The sequence below is a fragment of the Tachysurus vachellii genome, chromosome 14 (genome assembly GCF_030014155.1).
Source record: "Tachysurus vachellii isolate PV-2020 chromosome 14, HZAU_Pvac_v1, whole genome shotgun sequence".
Classification (NCBI taxonomy): domain Eukaryota; kingdom Metazoa; phylum Chordata; class Actinopteri; order Siluriformes; family Bagridae; genus Tachysurus; species Tachysurus vachellii.
The window spans coordinates 4885123-4903292 of record NC_083473.1 but is presented as its reverse complement, the minus strand read 5'-3'; the positions used below and the strand labels follow the sequence as shown (position 1 = coordinate 4903292).

General features: G+C 38.7%; 2 protein-coding genes across 7 annotated transcripts in view; both read right to left on the bottom strand.

The window, feature by feature from the left end:
* syngap1a (synaptic Ras GTPase activating protein 1a) overlaps positions 1-4682 on the bottom strand; it is a 128576-nt gene extending 123894 nt beyond the window's left edge. For 2 of the 3 annotated variants that reach the window (XM_060886874.1, XM_060886876.1), the window contains exon 1: positions 4446-4681. In XM_060886874.1, coding sequence (XP_060742857.1) covers positions 4446-4467 — 22 coding nt within the window. In that variant the 5' untranslated portion in view covers positions 4468-4681. Of the gene's footprint in view, positions 1-4445 lie in introns of all 3 variants that reach the window. The other variant, XM_060886873.1, reaches the window with a different exon arrangement.
* A 2937-nt stretch (positions 4683-7619) lies between these two features.
* scn1bb (sodium channel, voltage-gated, type I, beta b) lies at positions 7620-15785 on the bottom strand. 4 transcript variants are annotated; one of them, XM_060886778.1, is made up of 8 exons: positions 15404-15785; positions 14637-14725; positions 14479-14561; positions 13175-13341; positions 12314-12551; positions 10951-11092; positions 9653-9724; positions 7620-9133 (listed from the first exon to the last, which is right to left on the bottom strand). In XM_060886778.1, the coding sequence occupies exons 3-7, from the start codon at positions 14558-14560 to the stop codon at positions 9658-9660; spliced, it is 696 nt and encodes a 231-aa protein (XP_060742761.1). In that variant the 5' UTR covers position 14561; positions 14637-14725; positions 15404-15785; the 3' UTR covers positions 7620-9133; positions 9653-9657. The 4 variants fall into 4 exon arrangements, with proteins under 4 accessions (XP_060742761.1, XP_060742760.1, XP_060742759.1 ...); XM_060886777.1 differs by having other exon boundaries at positions 14479-14666; positions 15365-15785; XM_060886776.1 differs by having other exon boundaries at positions 14479-14666.
* Positions 15786-18170: the final 2385 nt, after the last annotated feature.

Genomic DNA, 18170 nt, shown 5'->3' with positions numbered 1-18170 from the left:
TGTAAGCCAGAACGTTGACAGAAGTGCTCCTTTTCTGGAGACCTGAAGCCACCCACACTGTCAGGTTCTGTACAGGTACAAGCACTGTAAATGTACCCTCAAAGGTCCAATTATAGGCTTTGATGATGCTTGGTAATGATACGTCTTTACAGTCAGATAACTAAATATATCAATTACATACCTTTGAGGGTACAATCCCAGTGAAAAGCAGACTAGTTTTTAGTACAATTTTTTCTAAAGGTACAGATAGCAGGGATGAGTGTGGTTGAGGTTTGGAACATTACAGTCCGATATGTTTATAGAAACTACAAATAAATACCTGTATTTATTCATTTTCGGTATGTACTTGTTATGTATCCTGGTCAGGGTCACAAACCTTAGCAAAAGGTGGTAGAATAAACCCTGGTTTGTTTGCCAGTCATACGTCACAATATAGAGATACACACATGGAAGGAAACCTGATAATCCAACCAAACCAACAGGAGCACACAAGGAACATGGAAAACTCCACACAGACGACAGCCTAAGCTGGAGGTTGTGGTCAGAGCACAGGGTCAGCCATGATACAGCACCACTGGAGCAGAGAGGGCCTTGCTCAAGGGCCCAACAGTGACAGCTTGGCAGTGACAGAGCTTAAATCACATGAACCACCGCCCTGCACGAGCCACCACCACCCTGCACGAGCCACCACCACCCTGCACGAGCCACCACCACCCTGCATGAGCCACCACCGCCCTGGGTGAGCCACCACCACCACCCACTGCCCTCCGTGATCCACCACCGCCCTGCGTGAGCCACTGCTGCCCTGCGGGAGCCACTACAGCCCTAAGATTTTTAACTTGTCTGGACTAAAAATTATAAAAAGTCTACAATTTACTTCTAATGCTCCTACAGTATTTCACATAAAAATAAAATGGCTTAATTTCTGTGATTCGTACACACTTACTGTCATCATTTCACAATGGTATGTGATGAAAACGTTTTCTGATATCTCTAATTCTGCCTGAAGGTAGGATATGAGGAAGGATGTAAAGTGGCCGTAAACTTGCCAAATCTTCCACCTGGAAAGCGATCATGTGGGACAAATGGCTCCAGCTGGAGTGTGAAATCTCTGTCTTACAGTATGTTCCAGCCAAGGAAACCACTCACTGTCACTCACAGCACAGGTACATTTTTGCTCCCTGAGGTTTTGTAGCTTAAATGTCTTTTAGAGGTGCATTTTACTGTCCTTTAATTAAAAGCACCACCTAAAGAACAAGCATTTATATAAACGAATAGTACAATTTGGTGCTGTTTTTGTGGGAAAATTTGTGCTCAAGTGAAAAATCCCATTTTAGCTTTTTTCTAGTGTTAGAGTCAATCCATGAGATTCAGTTCATAGTTCAGATTTTCTCATAGAGGGTTCTTTGGGTTGCTTTTCTAAGATATGTATATATTTATAGACAAAAGCCTAACCCTACATAAGAGGGTTTTCCTTATAGAATTTTTAAATAACATTTTTTCTTTAAGGTCAATTTTGGATGAACATGAATATATCGGAAGAGTCATAAATTCTGTTTCGGCTATACAACCACTAAAGGATAATAGACCTGTAACTTTGTGTAGGATGCAAGAGTGTGTTATCGACAGATTTACTGAGGGCAAAGCAGGAATCATCACAGTCACAGGCCATAGCATAGGACAAAATACTGGAAATACAGAGAAAGACAAACTAGTATAATTTATTCTCAGAAAGGGAAGAACAAGGAAGACGAAACAACGCTGGGGAGTAAGGAAATGTGGGGGAAAGGGAAAGAAGTGTGATGATGCACATTAACATGGACAAAACTTCACCACAAGACAGAAAAATATGTGAGTATTAAATAAACGTTCTGATTATGAATGAAACAGTAACAACAGGAAACAGGATGACGTCAAAAAAAGGGGCAAAGACAAGAACAGGAAGTGAAAATAACACAGTAAGTGTCACGAATATCAAAAGTACAGTATGCCAGATTTCTTTTTGTTTTAGCATGAATGGAAGAATTCTTAAACAGAACAAAACACTAAAGTCTATCATCCTGTACATAAACAAAATCATTTGCTTGCCCATCAGATCACCCGGATGTAAAATTCAACTCAACTCAACAAAATGGATGAAAATCAAAAATCAAAATAGTTGGAATTGATTACATTAAAGATCAGCTGGACCGGGTTATGAAGCACAGTGTGGCATGTGATGTCACTTTTCTTAGACTAAGCAGAATCTTTACTTAGTAAAATACAAATAAACAGTTACCATGGCTGAACGGTGACAATATTTACGTTTTAATTCATTTCATTAATTATTCGGCGGCACGGTGGCTTAGTGGTTAGCACGTTCGCCTCACACCTCCAGGGTTGGGGGTTCGATTCCCGCCTCTGTCTTGTGTATGTGTAGAGTTTGCATGTTCTCCCTGTGCATCAGGGGTTTCCTCCGGGTACTCCGGTTTCCTCCCCCGGTCCAAAGACATGCATGGTAGGTTGATTGGCATCTCTGGAAAATTGTCCGTAGTGTGTGATTGTGTGAGTGAATGAGAGTGTGTGTGTGTGTGTGTGCCCTGCGATGGGTTGGCACTCTGTCCAGGGTGTATCCTGCCTTGATGCCTGATGGCGCCACAGGCTCCCCGTGACCCGAGGTAGTTCGGATAAGTGGTAGAAAATGAGTGAGTGAGTGAGTAAGTAATTATTCATTTGTGGACATAACTAAGACAATTTGAAGTGGTAATATATAGATTTGTAGCAACTCCACTTCTGACTAGTGTCATGAACTCTGAACAGATAAATGGCTTTACATTTAACATGGAGATTATGAACACATACCTCTGTCCATTCGTCTTTATTGCTAATCGTCGAGAGGGTAGATAACTTTTTTTTTAAATCACTGTGAAAACTTTCTTCTCTCTGATTTAATGTCTTAAGCCTTTAAGCTAATCTCTTGGCTCATGAGATGCCTTCAGCTAAATCATTTGCATAAGCATGTGATTTGCTGCAATGGAGTGTTTGCAGAAATAAAAACAAACTGTTTCCCTGATCTTCAGCTAGTTTTTTTTTTTTTTTCATACATTTCAGTGCTAGTGTATTTTTCCAAAAACTCTGTATGATCTGCTGAAATACTTTTCCTGGGTCCAGACTGCAGTTCACCAGCTGACCCCAAACTCCTCACTTTTTGTTTAGAAATATGAAAACAGATTTCTTAATTGTGCATTAAGTTTATCCATGATTAACTCTCTAACAATCTACATTTGAATGACTCCCACACATGTTCATGAAGATCCTTTTCCAGGATCTCAGATGGTCCCTATAGTGTGTAGCCAACTGATATCCAAACACATACTACTATTCCAGTCCAGAGTTCCTTTTTCCAAACAGATTTTTCAGCGACTTAATAAACTTTTGCTAAGGCTTGTTTTTTTATGATTTACATATCCTCCAGATCATTGGTACCAGTAAGTATTTAATCCTAGATTACTGCAGCTGTAAAAGTATCTGTACTAGTGTTGAGTGTGCACATCATTAACGGTACCATAGTGAGTGAGTACCATCATTAATATAATATAATATAATATAATATAATATAATATAATATAATATAATATAATATAATATAATATAATATAATATAATATAATATAGTTTCATTTTTTTTTCTCCGTCCATTGTCCTGTGGAGTGAGTGTGTGAGTGAGCAGAGAAAAAAATGACCTCGCCATTTAAACTGAAGTGGTCCTGTTACTCTCGAGTCCCTCTTAGTGCATGCATCTCGTCAGTGTGTTCCTCACTTGTGCCCACCACTACCATCCACACACTGCTGCTACACACTCCTGGGGTCGTTTCGCCTTCAATAAATGAACTGTTTTGGCCTTGGAGCGCACAGCTGCATCTGCGCGTAACAGCCGCGTCACGCCGTCACGCGCAGGTTGGATCGCTCCGTTCTGTCGCTGGTCGGCGCATTCCGGTGATTGGGTTACTGGATCAAAGTTAAAGTGAAAACACGGAACAAACTTCCTACGTTCGGTTCTTTGCTTGTCTGTTTTTCGTTTTCCAATTTGAGGAAATCAAGTGCCACACGATATTTATTTATCTATCCATCTAACACAATGTGTGTAAAGTGCTTTAATCATCCAACAACAGGTAACGGATGAGAATTCGATCCGCTTCGCTATAGCAGCCGTCGCATAACAACCGTCGTCATGGAAGCGATTTTTAGCTGATGCCCGACGTTTAAAAGAATTTCTTTCAAAACTGCATCCTATTAGATGCACAGTATTTGGTCTAAACACACATTATCCGCGAATTACGCAACGCGCTCCGAGCCCGTCTCAGCAGGGGGAGAGATGGAGAAAGGGAATGAGGATGCTGGTAAAAAAAGAAAGAGAGAGACAGAGAAAAGACGAACAGGCCTAATTATTAGATTTTAGCCCTTACCTTGTGAAGACACATAGGACATGATCCAACGGCATCGAACGCACCCACCCGCCTCACCGGGTAATCTGACGGTACTTTCTAACAAGCCTCATCCGGGCTAGAAGAACCCACATCGGTTCGCCGTGTGAGGATGTAGGCGGCCGTTAGAAATGCCCATGTCGGCGGCTGCACGGAGTGGATAAGATATGGCACAGAATTAACCTCAATTTAATCCATATTGTCGGCGGAAAAGTAAGGGGAAAGATGCCGAACTAGTAAAATGTAGTATACAGTAATTGCAATACGCGCGAGCAGGAAAGTGGGAGAGAGAGAGAGAGAGAGAGAGAGAGAGAGAGAGAGAAGGGGAGCGCATGAGGGGGGGTGCGACGTGTATGAGAGGCGCGCGCATGAATTATCGCGCTACCCGGATACTGATCTAAATGACTTTGAGTAGATGAAGATGAAGGATTTTTAAACTCCTCGTAGCTGCTTTAACTGATGACACCCAGACACCACACACAGACACACACTAAAGTATCTCTCTCTCTCTCTCTCTTTCTCTCTCTCTCTCTCTCTCTCTCAGTCGGTCATGCGCGGCCTCGCGAAAAGTCACACTCAGGCGCGCTCCCGGCCAACGGGCATGTTATGATCATGTAAGCTGGTTACAGTAGTATGCTCTCACTTCCACCGCCAATGGCACACACGAGGGGAGAGAGAGAGAGGGAGAGAGACAGAGAGACAGACAGAGAGAGAGAGAGAGAGAGAGAGAGAGAGAGAGATCTTCATTATTATTGTTGAAAATGTAAATGCATAGATAGATGATACTAGGTTAGATCCTGAGCACATCTATTTTCCATGTGGAGTTTCTTTTCATGTTCTTTCAGTGACCCAAAATCATGGCAATAGGTGGATGTATCTATAGGTGGATGTGTCCCATAACGTGGATGTGTGTGACCTGTGACGTTCCACCCACGAGGAGAAATGTGAATTATCTTAATCACTTTTTGCAACTGTGGAACAGAAGAAAAATAGCGTAGATAGACGCTTTATTTTGAGCATGAGCTCCTCATATCAGCAAGTAGGCCATGTGATAATCATATTTTTTATAAAGCACTTTAAATTATACATGTCTGTTGAATTCCACGTTGCTGTTAAATACGTAAAGTCTGTTGCTGAATCCTTGGTCGTCATGCTGTGTTCACTCATGCATTGGTTGTTTCAAAAGGACACGTTGGCACAGAGCTCTGGAAGACAAACGTTTTCACAGTAAGGGGCTTCCTGTATATGTCTTCCTTGTTAAATTCATACTCTGAGGAATGCTCCTTATATTTAAGCCATAATACAAGAACATGTGAGGTGGAAGGTAGAAGTCAGAGTCTGTTGTCTTCTTGTCCTTACCTTATTTGTCTGTACCAGAGTTTTTTGACCTTGTATCACTGAATTTTCTAGGAACACCAGTTTGTTTTCCTACCTAGGTTTTGTACTTTGAAAGAAATCACTTATTGCTACCTGTTCTGCAGTAAGATGATTGGTTCAATTGGATGAAATACGAGACCCCAGATTTTTGCCAAATCAGGTTTCAATTAGACATTACTGTCACTCAGTAAAAAAAAGAATTCCTTTCTTAATATGTACCAGCTTATGTGAGGTCAGAAAACAGGGCCAGCTATGATAAAGTGCCCCTAAAGCAAAGAGGAACAAGAGCCTTGATCCAGGGACTGACAGTGGTAGCCTGGCATGGCTGCAGATTGAACTTATGACCTTCTGATCAGCAGCCCAGAGCCTTTAAACACTAATCCACCACAACATGCTTGGGTAGACCTTTCAGTCTGTGAACGTTATTTAAAATTAAGCAGATGAGGGTTGATCAAATACCTTCATCAAAAGCCCAGCTTACGCAGCACTTAAGATAAGTGGCCAGCCTGATATGTTGTTATATGGTCTGATAGGAAATTGGATTCTGTAGCAGGGCTATTTCAAACACTGTCATAATCACATACTTGACTTTGAAGATCTCGGTATGCTTACACACATGAACAATAAGGCACGCAGATGATTCTCACTGCCACTGTGGTTAGGGGTTAAAGAGAACCTGCGCCACTTGGAAACCCTGTCACAGATATTTGAGACACTTCCCTGCCAGACCACCAGATGGCAACTGTTCACATTTGAGTTCAAGTCTTCTTTGATTGTAATGTTTTATTTCCTCTGTTCATTGTGTTTGGTGATTATTTACCTTAATTCATTTCAGTTCATGTTTTTCACATTGTCTAGCTTCTCTTGATGTCACAGTGTGTTTGCTGTTCTCCCGTCTTGATCCTCGTTATGTTCCTATACCAAGTTTTGTGTCACAGCTTAATGGTTCCTGTACCTTATTAAAAAGTTCCAGATATGTGTACACTTTTGCTGTTGATTCAGGACAGGACAGGACAAACGTTTCTAGGAAAACTGGTTCTTCTGGATCTGCTCACTGCCAAGGTTAAGAGCAGCTTCCTGTCACCTTAAAGGATTCACTGTTGTTGGGGCACCATGCTTGTGTAACCGGTATAGAAAAATAAATTGTTAAATATGCAAAGAATCCACACAAAATTATGAAACTTCACATTTAATTGATGTCTATATGAATGTTTTTCCCTGTTTTAGCTCCACTTTTTTCCTTTTCTGTCATATGATTGTACGGGAGAGGAAGAACATGTGAGGGAAGATCAATTAAAGACTCAAAAGCTTATCTGTGTGTTGTTCAGATGACTGAATGCCTTCAGTTCAGTATCTGTTCGTTCAATGTTCTTCAACACAATGTAGAAGAACTAGTTTTTAACTTGTAGTTCAAAGCAATCTACAACTGTGTGACCGCATGAGTCACACTTGGGCACTTAAGACAGCATCGGTTACACTCGGCTGAGGACGTCGCTTTCTGTCTGCCTTGCCTTCCGTGATCCTCACGCAACCAGGTCTGGTCACGTGTTGGTCTACAGACTTGCTCTCATCTTTGTGTTTTGCAGCCTTGATCCTAGTCTTTATGTTTCTGTTCCTTATTAAATAACTTATTCTGCACTTGCATCCACCTTCACCTTAGATTCTTCAGAGAAACGGTGTTTATATTATACACTATTTCTCCTTAATCAAGCTTTATTAAATACAAAAAAATCCAAAGGTTTTATTTATTCACTTACTTTAATATTCATAATACCTCCAAACATACTGTACTCAGTCATAAATCTTCTCTTCGCAGTTTTTCACCTTCTTCCTTTTCCACTGATAGATTAGAATTTTGTCATAAAAATATGTCGAATATTAGAGCAGAAGTAGGTTATGGAGAGTCTAATACACAGTATTTGCTTTGCTTAATTACCGATTGATCATGCATTCACCGAAGAGACTAAAGTGCATAAAACTATTTGCGTATATTTCATTGCAGTAGCAGAAGGTGATGTCCTATTCTTATTGATTTATTACATTCTCTGTTTTGTATTCAGTAAACAGTAATGTTTATAAGTCTTACTTCTTTGAACAAGTAAGCACACAATGCCCCATAGGAAGGATCTACATCTTGTAGATTTGGCTGAAAGCAGTTGCATCACATTTTAAGGATTTATATGGATAATCTAAGTAGCTCCAGCATTGAATGAGAGGAACAGGATTGTTCTGCTGTCATACAAATGTAGGCTACTGCATGCACTAGTAGCATTGCATGGTGGTAATACACCATGGAAAAGAAATAGTGCCCTGAAAATGACTGTATTCAGTGTATTCCTTACTGACCACTAGTGCAACATTGGACTATTGCTAAAAAATTTTTGTACTATATTCAGTGCAGAAATACATACTAGGGTTGCCACCTTTTTTTTGTAAAACATGCCAGCACACCGTTTCGGTTGAAAATCCTTGAAATTACTCTGAAATTAAAGCGAATGATGTAACAAGGTTCTGTGACATTTTTTGGTTTCTTTTTTAGGATTTCTTTCTTGGCCATTTTTGTGCTTGTTTAATTTCTAGAAGAGCTTTTGCTTGTTGTAGCTTTCTTTATGCCTGATTGTTGCTTTAAAAAAAAAGAAAAAGGGCAAAATTGGCCCAAAACTTCCAGGACAAGTGTAACTGGTGGGATAAACTAATAAAACAGATTAATAGGATTTTACTGCTTGTTTTGAAAACACTGAAAAAAAAAAGAAAAATTAAAATGTTATTATTATTATTATTGTTATTATTATTATTATTATTATTATTATTATTATTATTATTATTATTATTATTAATAATAATAATAATAATAATAATAATAATAATAATAACAATAATAATAATAATAATAAGCAGGTGGCAACCGTAATATGTACAATAGACAGGTAATGCATTTCGATTATTTTCTATATCAAAGCATATGTTTGAGGTGCAATATACATAAGAGACTATAATCATGCCCTATTTTTACATTCATGCAAATCAGAAGGATTTGTTTTGCCAATACTCGTTCCTGAAGCTCTCCTGAACTCTATACTGATCTATTAATACTCTTATAAACTCATTCATGTGAAACTAGAAGGATCGGTTCGAAACGACCACAAAACGGTGCAGGAACATCGAAAGGCTTGGCTTAAAAGATCGGGTAAAAAGTAGAAAAATGGGCAGAATCCAACTGGATATTTGTCATGATGTCAGGAGGAAGCAGAAGACAGGAACATGAAGAGGCATGAGGGTAACTCAGGTAAAGCCTGAAAACAGATTTGAGATGAATTTGAAACAAACAAAATGAAGAAACAATTCAGTAGATCATCTAGTACTTTTAACAGTTACTTCAAGCTACAAATTGGTGGAAAGTCTTAAAACAGTTATCTGTAACTCAAGTTTGCATGAAGTTTAAGTTTGCTCAAGTTTAATTAACTGTCTACATGTATTACACATTGATATCAGTCAGCTGCTACGATTCAAACCGTGATATTAATTGCGTAATAATTTAAATGACAGTATGCCACTTAGACATGAGATTACTAGTGGCAGCTGTGAAAATTGGTCTAAGCTTTTTGACAGCCAGCCAGTGGACTACATCAACAAACAGAGATGACTCCAGGTCACTCCTGACCTCGTATTTTCTGCCCCTGTCTATCTGAAGTGGCCTTTATAAAGCAGAACACACATGCTGTCCTCAAAACACTCTGAAAAATCTCTGTGTCTAAATTTCAGTGATATGTGTCTAGAAAACCAAGATTTCAGCAATATTATATGGAACCCACCTCTGTTATTCAGCCACCTGCACTCCTGTGCAGTTATCTTTGCTTTCCGATGCTATGGCTAAATACTCCTCACTGCATAAACATACAAACAGAAGGAATTATTAACGGGTTAAATATAGAATGGAAAGCGTTATTTGTCACATTTACATTACAGCACAGTGAAACTCATTCTTCACATTTCCCAAGTTTAGAGGTTGGAGTCAGAGCACAGGGTCAGCCATGATACAGCACCACTGGAACAGAGAGGGTTAAGGGTCTTGCTCAAGGGCTCAACAGTGGCAGCTTGGCAGTGCTGGGGCTTGAACCACCAATCAACTGATCAGCAAACCAGAGGCTTAACCGCTTGAGCCACCAATGTCCTCCTCAAAAAAAAAAACCTTCTCAAAAACTCAAGCTTTCCGGTGTGACCCAGATAAGCATGGGTTCTGATTTTTGCATCTGGTTCCTCTCAAGGTTTCTATCTCATATCATCTCAGGATTACCAGCCTTGCTCAAGGGCCCAACAGTGGCAGCTTGGGAGCACTGGACTTAAACCCCGATCCTTAAGACAGAGCCTTATAACCGCTTGAGCCACCGCTGCCCGAATATATGCCATAAAATAAAAGACAAAGAATAGGAGAAATATTCATCTAAAATATTCAGGTTTGTTGCTTTGCTAATAAATAACTTAGAGAAAACTCTTTATTATAGTATATAGCTATATGTATTTGCCTCATCTGTATCCATACATCATTAGGGTATACAGTATGAGAAAATAAATCTAACAATAAGCTCCATCTTTTTTTTTTTTGTATTTTCATTTAGCTGTGCACTAATGAACCATGAACCAGATAATATAACGATAGCATAGGAAACATTGGCAAGTGCTCCAAAGGTCACAATTACCACAATAATACCACAGATATACCATCCTCCGGCCATCCTGAACATGTTCAGCTCACATGAGGCACATGCTAGTCTTCACAGTCCAGTATGGTAGCAGAATGGTATTGTTATAGAAGAACTAGCTACTTGGTTGAAAATGACCAAAGTAAAGTTATGTATATAAAGGCATTGCATAAATATATAAACCTAGACAAAAATCATTATTTCCATTGGTTGTCATGGATACATCGAGACATCGTTGACAGAACTTTGGCTTAAAGTCTCTAAATTTAATGAAGCCTGTCACAATATCTGAAACTGGTGTCTCCCATAGGAAAAAAGAATTATAATAATTATTAGAGAACAACACGTCAGTAAGTACATCCAAATATTAAGTGTTATATCGAACAAGAAAAGGTGAAGATGGTACTGACGCGCTGGCTCTGAGGGCCTCATCACCGGCCGCAGCGATCTTTCTGTAGCAGTAGATCATCTCCACCAACAGCCACAGCTGCAGCCCGATGATTGACACGTACATCATTACCTCCGAAACGATGGAGGCCGTACCGCGTGTCGCTAAGTAAGAAAAACAAAGAAAGCAAGAGAGAATTACTAGCATGCCCCATGTAATTTAGAAAAAGGGAGAGTAATCTCAGCATTAGCACAGTTGGGTCCTACTCTAAATAGACTATTTTGCTGTGTCATACCCTTTCAATATACACCCCTACTGTACTTTAGTCATTCCTACAACCTTGTCTTTTTTCCCTAACACGGGAGTAAATGTCTCAGCTCTTTGAAATATACGTAGATATTTCCTGACCTCCTGAGAGTTCAAATAATTACAAAAAAAAATTGATTTCCAACTTGTTCAGTGATTACTATACAGCTTCAGTGATTATTCACCTAATATACCATTCATACTCATGACTTTAAAGCTGTACTGCTGGGCCAGTCAGAAACCAGTATAATAGATGAAACCTAATGGTAAAATGGTGCCATCATCTATGAAAAGTTTTTTCAAAGAAACAATTGAAGCATGATTTTTTTAACTTAAGCACTATAACAATCTAGGACATTACCGTTCGTAAAACAGTCTGTTTTATACTATTTCACACCAGATGTCTTTAACTATAGCCAAATGTCTGTGTGCTCTACGGGTGTGTTTGCCTGCAATTTGACCAACGTTCGCAGTCTTCACATATTAGTGCTGCAACAATGTGAAGCACACAATTATACATCTTAATGAATGTCTCAATCCTTCGTCATTAACTGATAAATGACCGTCACAAAGGATGTTTTACAGTCAGGATGTAAGCGAATATGAATTATGTGATTTAGATAGATAATGTGATTTACAGATACGAATATAGATACAGATATTTTACACACTGTATCAGGTTTAAGATCCCACAGGACACAGAAATAGTCATAAGACTGAAAGGATTTGCTTTCATGTGGGTGTCAGATTTGAAGCTTACAGGACGAACAGATACCGTGTTTATTAACATAAATGTACAGCATTCCTTTACTCATCCTTGCAAACCACCTGGTCAGGGTCAGTGAGGGTCCTGGTTTAGGAACCATCACATATAATGCTTAATGTCTTGGTATTTCGACCTTTGTTTTTTTTCCTAGAGCGCTGGATTCACCCCCAAATCAGGTATAAATCCAAATACAAGTACAGATAGAAACATTTTAAACCTTATACGGTATCCATTATAAATGACACTCTGCAGCTGAATTAATTTTTCGTGTGGTTTTGCATGTATGTTGTAGATTTTTTGTAAAATACTGCACCTTTTCCGACTACAGTGAGGTGCACCACCTTGGTGGCGGTAGTCTCGTACTCATAGGCATCATAGAGAAGGGTTCGGCGGAAGAAGCAGCGGTACACTCCCGAATCGTTAAAGCTCACATTGTGGATATAGATGGAGGCATCCTGCAGGTCAGGGGTATTTCTACTGCCATTCCAGTACACGCGGTCACTGAAGCGGTCGTCGATTATGACGGCCGCCTCGCTTTCGTAGTTATAGATCTATGTAAACAACATCATAATGTCAAGCACTTTAAAGTGTTTAAAGGTTTATCAGAGCTTTGTTGTGTCAGCAGTACATTACAGGGTTCAAACAGCTTCCCAAGTAAAATTTTCTACTGAGGGGATAAGCCGTAGTCACAGTTATTACTTGCAGTCTTCTGTAAAAACAAATCTATGAAGTATTTGTTTTAATATGGCCCAGACTTTTAAAACCGGATTGTTCAGCAGCTCTAAAAATAGCTCTAGTTGTTACGTAAATCAAACAGTTTTCATTACAGCATTTGTTCTACTATTTATTAAAGAGTTGTTGATAAGGTGTACGAGTGGAACGATGCAAGAAGTCTCCTCCAGCACAATGTGACAAGACAGAACGAATAGAGGCTAGTGATGGAATGAACGAATAAAACTGTGTGATAAGCTGAGACTAACTTGTGCTGCAGATGTTCCACAACGATGGAAACAAAGCATGATGTGTCGTTCATTAATAATTTAAAGCCTGGATGCATCACATCTACTGATTATCGAATATTTTCCTTACTTAGTTTAATGCTTACTTATATTTTTGCTGATGGTGTCTTTCTTGTATATACACATTTATAACCAAATACACACAGATAACACACATGTACAAACTCTGTCTCTCCCTTAGCCCTGAAGTACCAGTCGGCGATAGCTTTGGCTTCCACTTCTCCTCTCATCTTGCAGGAAATGCAGCCCAGTTTAAAGCCTTCCCCTGCTACCGCCTCAGTGTCCGAATCCACCTCTGCACACGCCCCATTACACAGAGAGACTGGAGCACACACAGGGGAACATCGATAAATATACCTTTTAAACAGAACCACACTTGTGCATTGATGCAGAACATCACTACAGTGATACCAGGGGGTAAAAAACATGAAGAGCATTTCACAGTAAAGCTACACTTTGAAAAATATATCCATGATTATTTATCTCTACTATTTAGGCTATTTTCAAAATTGGATGTCAGCACTTTATTAGTTTTGATATTCTTTAAAGAAAATTTGGCATACTCTTATGTAAACCTATACTGATTCGAATGTATACATTTTTAATAGATGTAGGACTCATCCCTAGAGAATATCGCTGGTATGCTGCACTTATCGCTCCAGACAATAGCTTTAGCTTTGTAGGTTTCCTTATACACACAATAACACGGTATACCACAATAGTTCCTTTGTTTCACAAGCTTGCCTTCAATGTACAGTATATCATGCTGTTTCATTGATTTCTATATTTGCATATGGACAATAATAAGATATCATATCACAATATACCTATTTACTGCCCAAGATATCACGTTTCTACTATTCATTTGGTAATCCTAAAATTGAGTATGTCAGTAAATACAAAACATAAATACAATTATACTCAGAAGGAGTATTAGCAATATCATAGTCGATTATATCATATATATCATCACTTACTCCAAAAAACTGTAATAATGATTATGATTGTGGTCCCAGTAAAGTCCCGGTAAAGTCCCAGTAAAGTCCCAGTAAAATCCCAGTTACACCCTATTTTTTGTGCTAGGACACATCTTTCATAACTGCATCAAGAGCAAACATTGATTTTTAGCTTACAGTTTGATTAAAGCGTGGTGTTTATGCTTGAAACCTGTGTTATTAATGTCTAAAAGATAAGTAGCATCCCGAAGAACTGATTACATGTCACTAAGCTGTAATAATCATCTTTTGATATTATTGAATATCATTTGTTTGTACTGCTGTGTCATAAGGGTGGAGTATGACAGCAATGGCGAGCTAAAAGCAATGGGGTCGAGTAAGGATGCATAGTTAGGTAGATTGCTGTATATGAAGCTGTGGGTACATAATAGAAGTACTAAAGATGGTCCTTAGCTTTCATATTTTCTAATCAGCGTTGTTAGAAAATCTGTTAGTCAACTCACCCCAGAGAGCACTGAGCACACACAGGAAGAGGAAACACCTGGCAGACATGCCTGACAGGAAGTGGAATGCTGGCTGTACCATCCTGCAGAGATGCAGAGATGAGGCAGATGCTCAAGACGAATCTGTTGTTTCTTCTTGTGCGTATGGAAACTGGCACCTTTGGGTCGTCAAGTTTATGTCAGCAGCACTGTAGTTTTACAAGCGAGAAGGGATCCGGTCCTATTCAGACTCAATCAGGGAGTTTAGCTAATAAATGCATTTTGCAACTTTATTCAATATTTGAGCTGATACTAAACAAACTAAGCATTCATGCTGTAATAACATTTATGGAAGAATTGTGTGGGTTTGCATCCATAACTGTACAAGTCGAGTTTACTGCGACTAAAAGGTTCCTAGAGGGTAAAAACATCATAAACAAGTGCAAAAGTCGTGCATTCAAGCTACCGTCAAACACATTAATGGCTAATATTTTTTCAGTATCACTTTTCTAGACTTATTGCAGATTTTAATAAAAAAAAAACATGACTTTAAACCGCTTGACTACTATAACTGTGTTTTAAGAATCTTGCATATCATTTCAGAATTTTTTTTCTAAGTGCAATACCTCACTCTACCCACAATCCTGAGATGTTTGGAAGGACCGTGTGCACATCTGTACACAAGTATGCCTAATCACGAGAATATAAACACGCTTGTGTACGTGCATTAAAACATATATAGTGATTTTAACTCCTTTTTGAAGGGTCGGTTCATGCGTAGCTGTCTTAGTAAGGAATAAGATTCTATAAGGATCACTAACATGGGACCATGCGTTTTGGTTTATTATCTTATTGTACTAAAAACACGCATGTCGTTTTAGTTCCTGACAAGTTCACATGCACATACAGGTACAGCTGTTCTGACGCATTTAATCACAATCATTACTGTTTTCCGGCGCTGCTGTCCTCTCGTTACCCTTCTGGCTTTTTGTTGTCCCTGTGTTGTATTTTTTTTTATTTGTTAATCTTCTCCTTTTACCCTTTTGGCCAATAAAAATAAAAATATTCGCTGCAGGTTGAGCGTATGCACGTTTTTTATGCCTAACTGCGCGTATTAAAACCAAAAACGACCTTTTCCCGACGACTCAACACGCATACGTGTGTCGACAGATGGAAATCTTGACAAAAAAAACAACAACAAATAAATATTCCGAAAAATCTGTTAAAGGTGTAAACCGGCTGCTTTTAGTTTGCATTTGGAGCGCGGACTGATTATAAGCTCTGAATAAATAAACTGTGCGTCTCTCTCTCTCTCTCTCTCTCTCTCTCTCACTCTCTCTCTCTCTCCCTCCCCCCTCTCTCTCCCTGTCTCCCCCCTCTCCCTGTCTCTCTCTCACTCTCTCTCTCTCTCTCTCTGCCCCCCCCCCCCTCACTCCCTGTGTGTGTGTGTGTGTGTGTGTGTGTGTGTGTGTGTGAGTGAGTGTGTGTGTTACAGTGTCCTCTGTCTAGGTACAAAAAAGATCCAAACGACACCCTACTGCCTGTACATGTGCCCTATACAGTATAAATGGTAATGGCTTCCAGTGCACTAGGTGTACACGAAGGAGCAGTTTGGGATTCGCCCTCGGTGTCTGATGCATTGCGGTAAAAAAAAAAAAAAAAAAAAAAAAAAGCAGGAAACGGAACCTGGAGAACGCGCACGGAGCTGCACGTGGGTACAAAAAGAACGAATTATGTATGACATAACCGGATCTATGTAGGCTGCACTGTATGTTTATAATGCTAAATTGTCTGTGTGGTTTGATGCATTCGTTTTATCTACACTATATGAGCAATGATATATATTATATAATATGTATATATTATAAGAAGCTCCACATTTCTGGGAAGGCTTTCCACTAGATGTTGGGTGAGGAGATCTGGGGTACAGTCGGTGATCCAGTTCATCCCAAAGATGTTCAGTGAGCTATAATATGGACGTGTATGCATGGCGCCCTGCAGTGGACTGGCATCCCATATAGGGTCAAATCTCTGGCCTTGAAAAAAATGACAATGGTGATTGGCCCAGGAACCACTGACTAATAAAATTTATTGTTTGTTTGTAAAATCAGTCCTGATGTGTGATCTATTTTACAGTTAAAAGTGTCCCTGCCTATAAAATTATTAGTAATTTTTCCTCAATCTATGTATGTGAAGACATGAGCTGGCACTCATTCAGCACCATGGATAGCACACATCAATCTCCTCTAAACAACCAGCAGTAATCCATCATGTAAGCGAGGTTTACAATTAGAAATTTGCTTGGTATTTATAAGCAAGTTCAAATAATAAATAAAAGTAAGATTTTAAACTCGTTAGTCATTTGCCCTATTTTATTTTACTGTTCAGAGTTTGAGAAAGTGTCACATCCAAAAAATGGAGATTGTTGATTATTGAAAATTATTAATTCTTTCTTTCTTTCTTTCTTCTTAAGAAACAGAGATGTCAGAGGATCTGGAGCTTATCGCAGAAATACTAGGTTCAAATCCTCAGAATTAACCTGGGATCAGATGCCAGTCCATCACCAACAATATCAATATCACAGCTCATGCACAACGCCACACAGGCTTTAAAACAATACTAAAAAGGAGACACTACGAGTTATTACAATATTTTTTGTCTGATTCCGAAGACACAGACATGCTGTAGCGGGTGCTTTATTAAATAAGATTAAATTTAACATTTCTGTTGCAGTAAAACGTATTTTTAAAATAGAAAGTCAAAATATAAACCTGCTAATTTGTACATTCATTTATTTTTCACCATACAAACTAAATGACTAAACTAAACATTAATTTATACATATACAATTAAAAAGATAACAAAGGTAGCGATAGATAGATAGATAGATAGATAGATAGATAGATAGATAGATAGATAGATAGATAGATAGATAGATAGGCATCATTGAAATATAAAACAACAAACTGGCCAGACTCATTAGGCGACTCTTAATGTGCATGAAGTGCTAATACAACTATTTTCGATAGAGGGCAGCAATGCGATTTTTTCCACATTGAGGAAAACATTGGAGTTTTTAGAAGTAACAAGTAATAAGTAAAAAAAAATAAAACAGAATTATCATCAATCGTCATCATCATATTTAAAATAATTCCTGATCTACAAACAATGCAACTTCTTTTAGTGCACCTTATCATCTTCACCAGCAGATGTCACCCATTCAGGCTGCGAATCAAGCTTCAGGTTTGGAACCATGATCTTTCCCGATCATGACCAATCACCTGAATTTACAATGAATGGTCTTCAACCCTTTAAAGTGTAGAAGCATACATTCAAAGATGATTCATTAAAATGGGATGCACCTGAGCTAAATTTCAGTTGCCACAGCTAAAAGATCACACTTAGGTCAATGTGATATTTCATTTTGTGATTTTGAGTAAGTTTGTTTTTAAATACAAAGTTCACAGATTTGTTTTTTCCTGTCATTTCATGTCATGTGGTATGGAGTGTATTTTTATGTATTTTTGCCTATGACATGCTAAATAAAATATTCTGAATTCACTGCACAATATCATAAAGGTAGAATCATACATACATTTGGGTGGCCCCTAGGACCTGCAATCAGTTATCAACAGAGCATGAATTTGCACGTTCAATGCTTTAAAAAACATCCACATTTTACAAATCAAACAAAAAAAGTATGGCTGCATTTG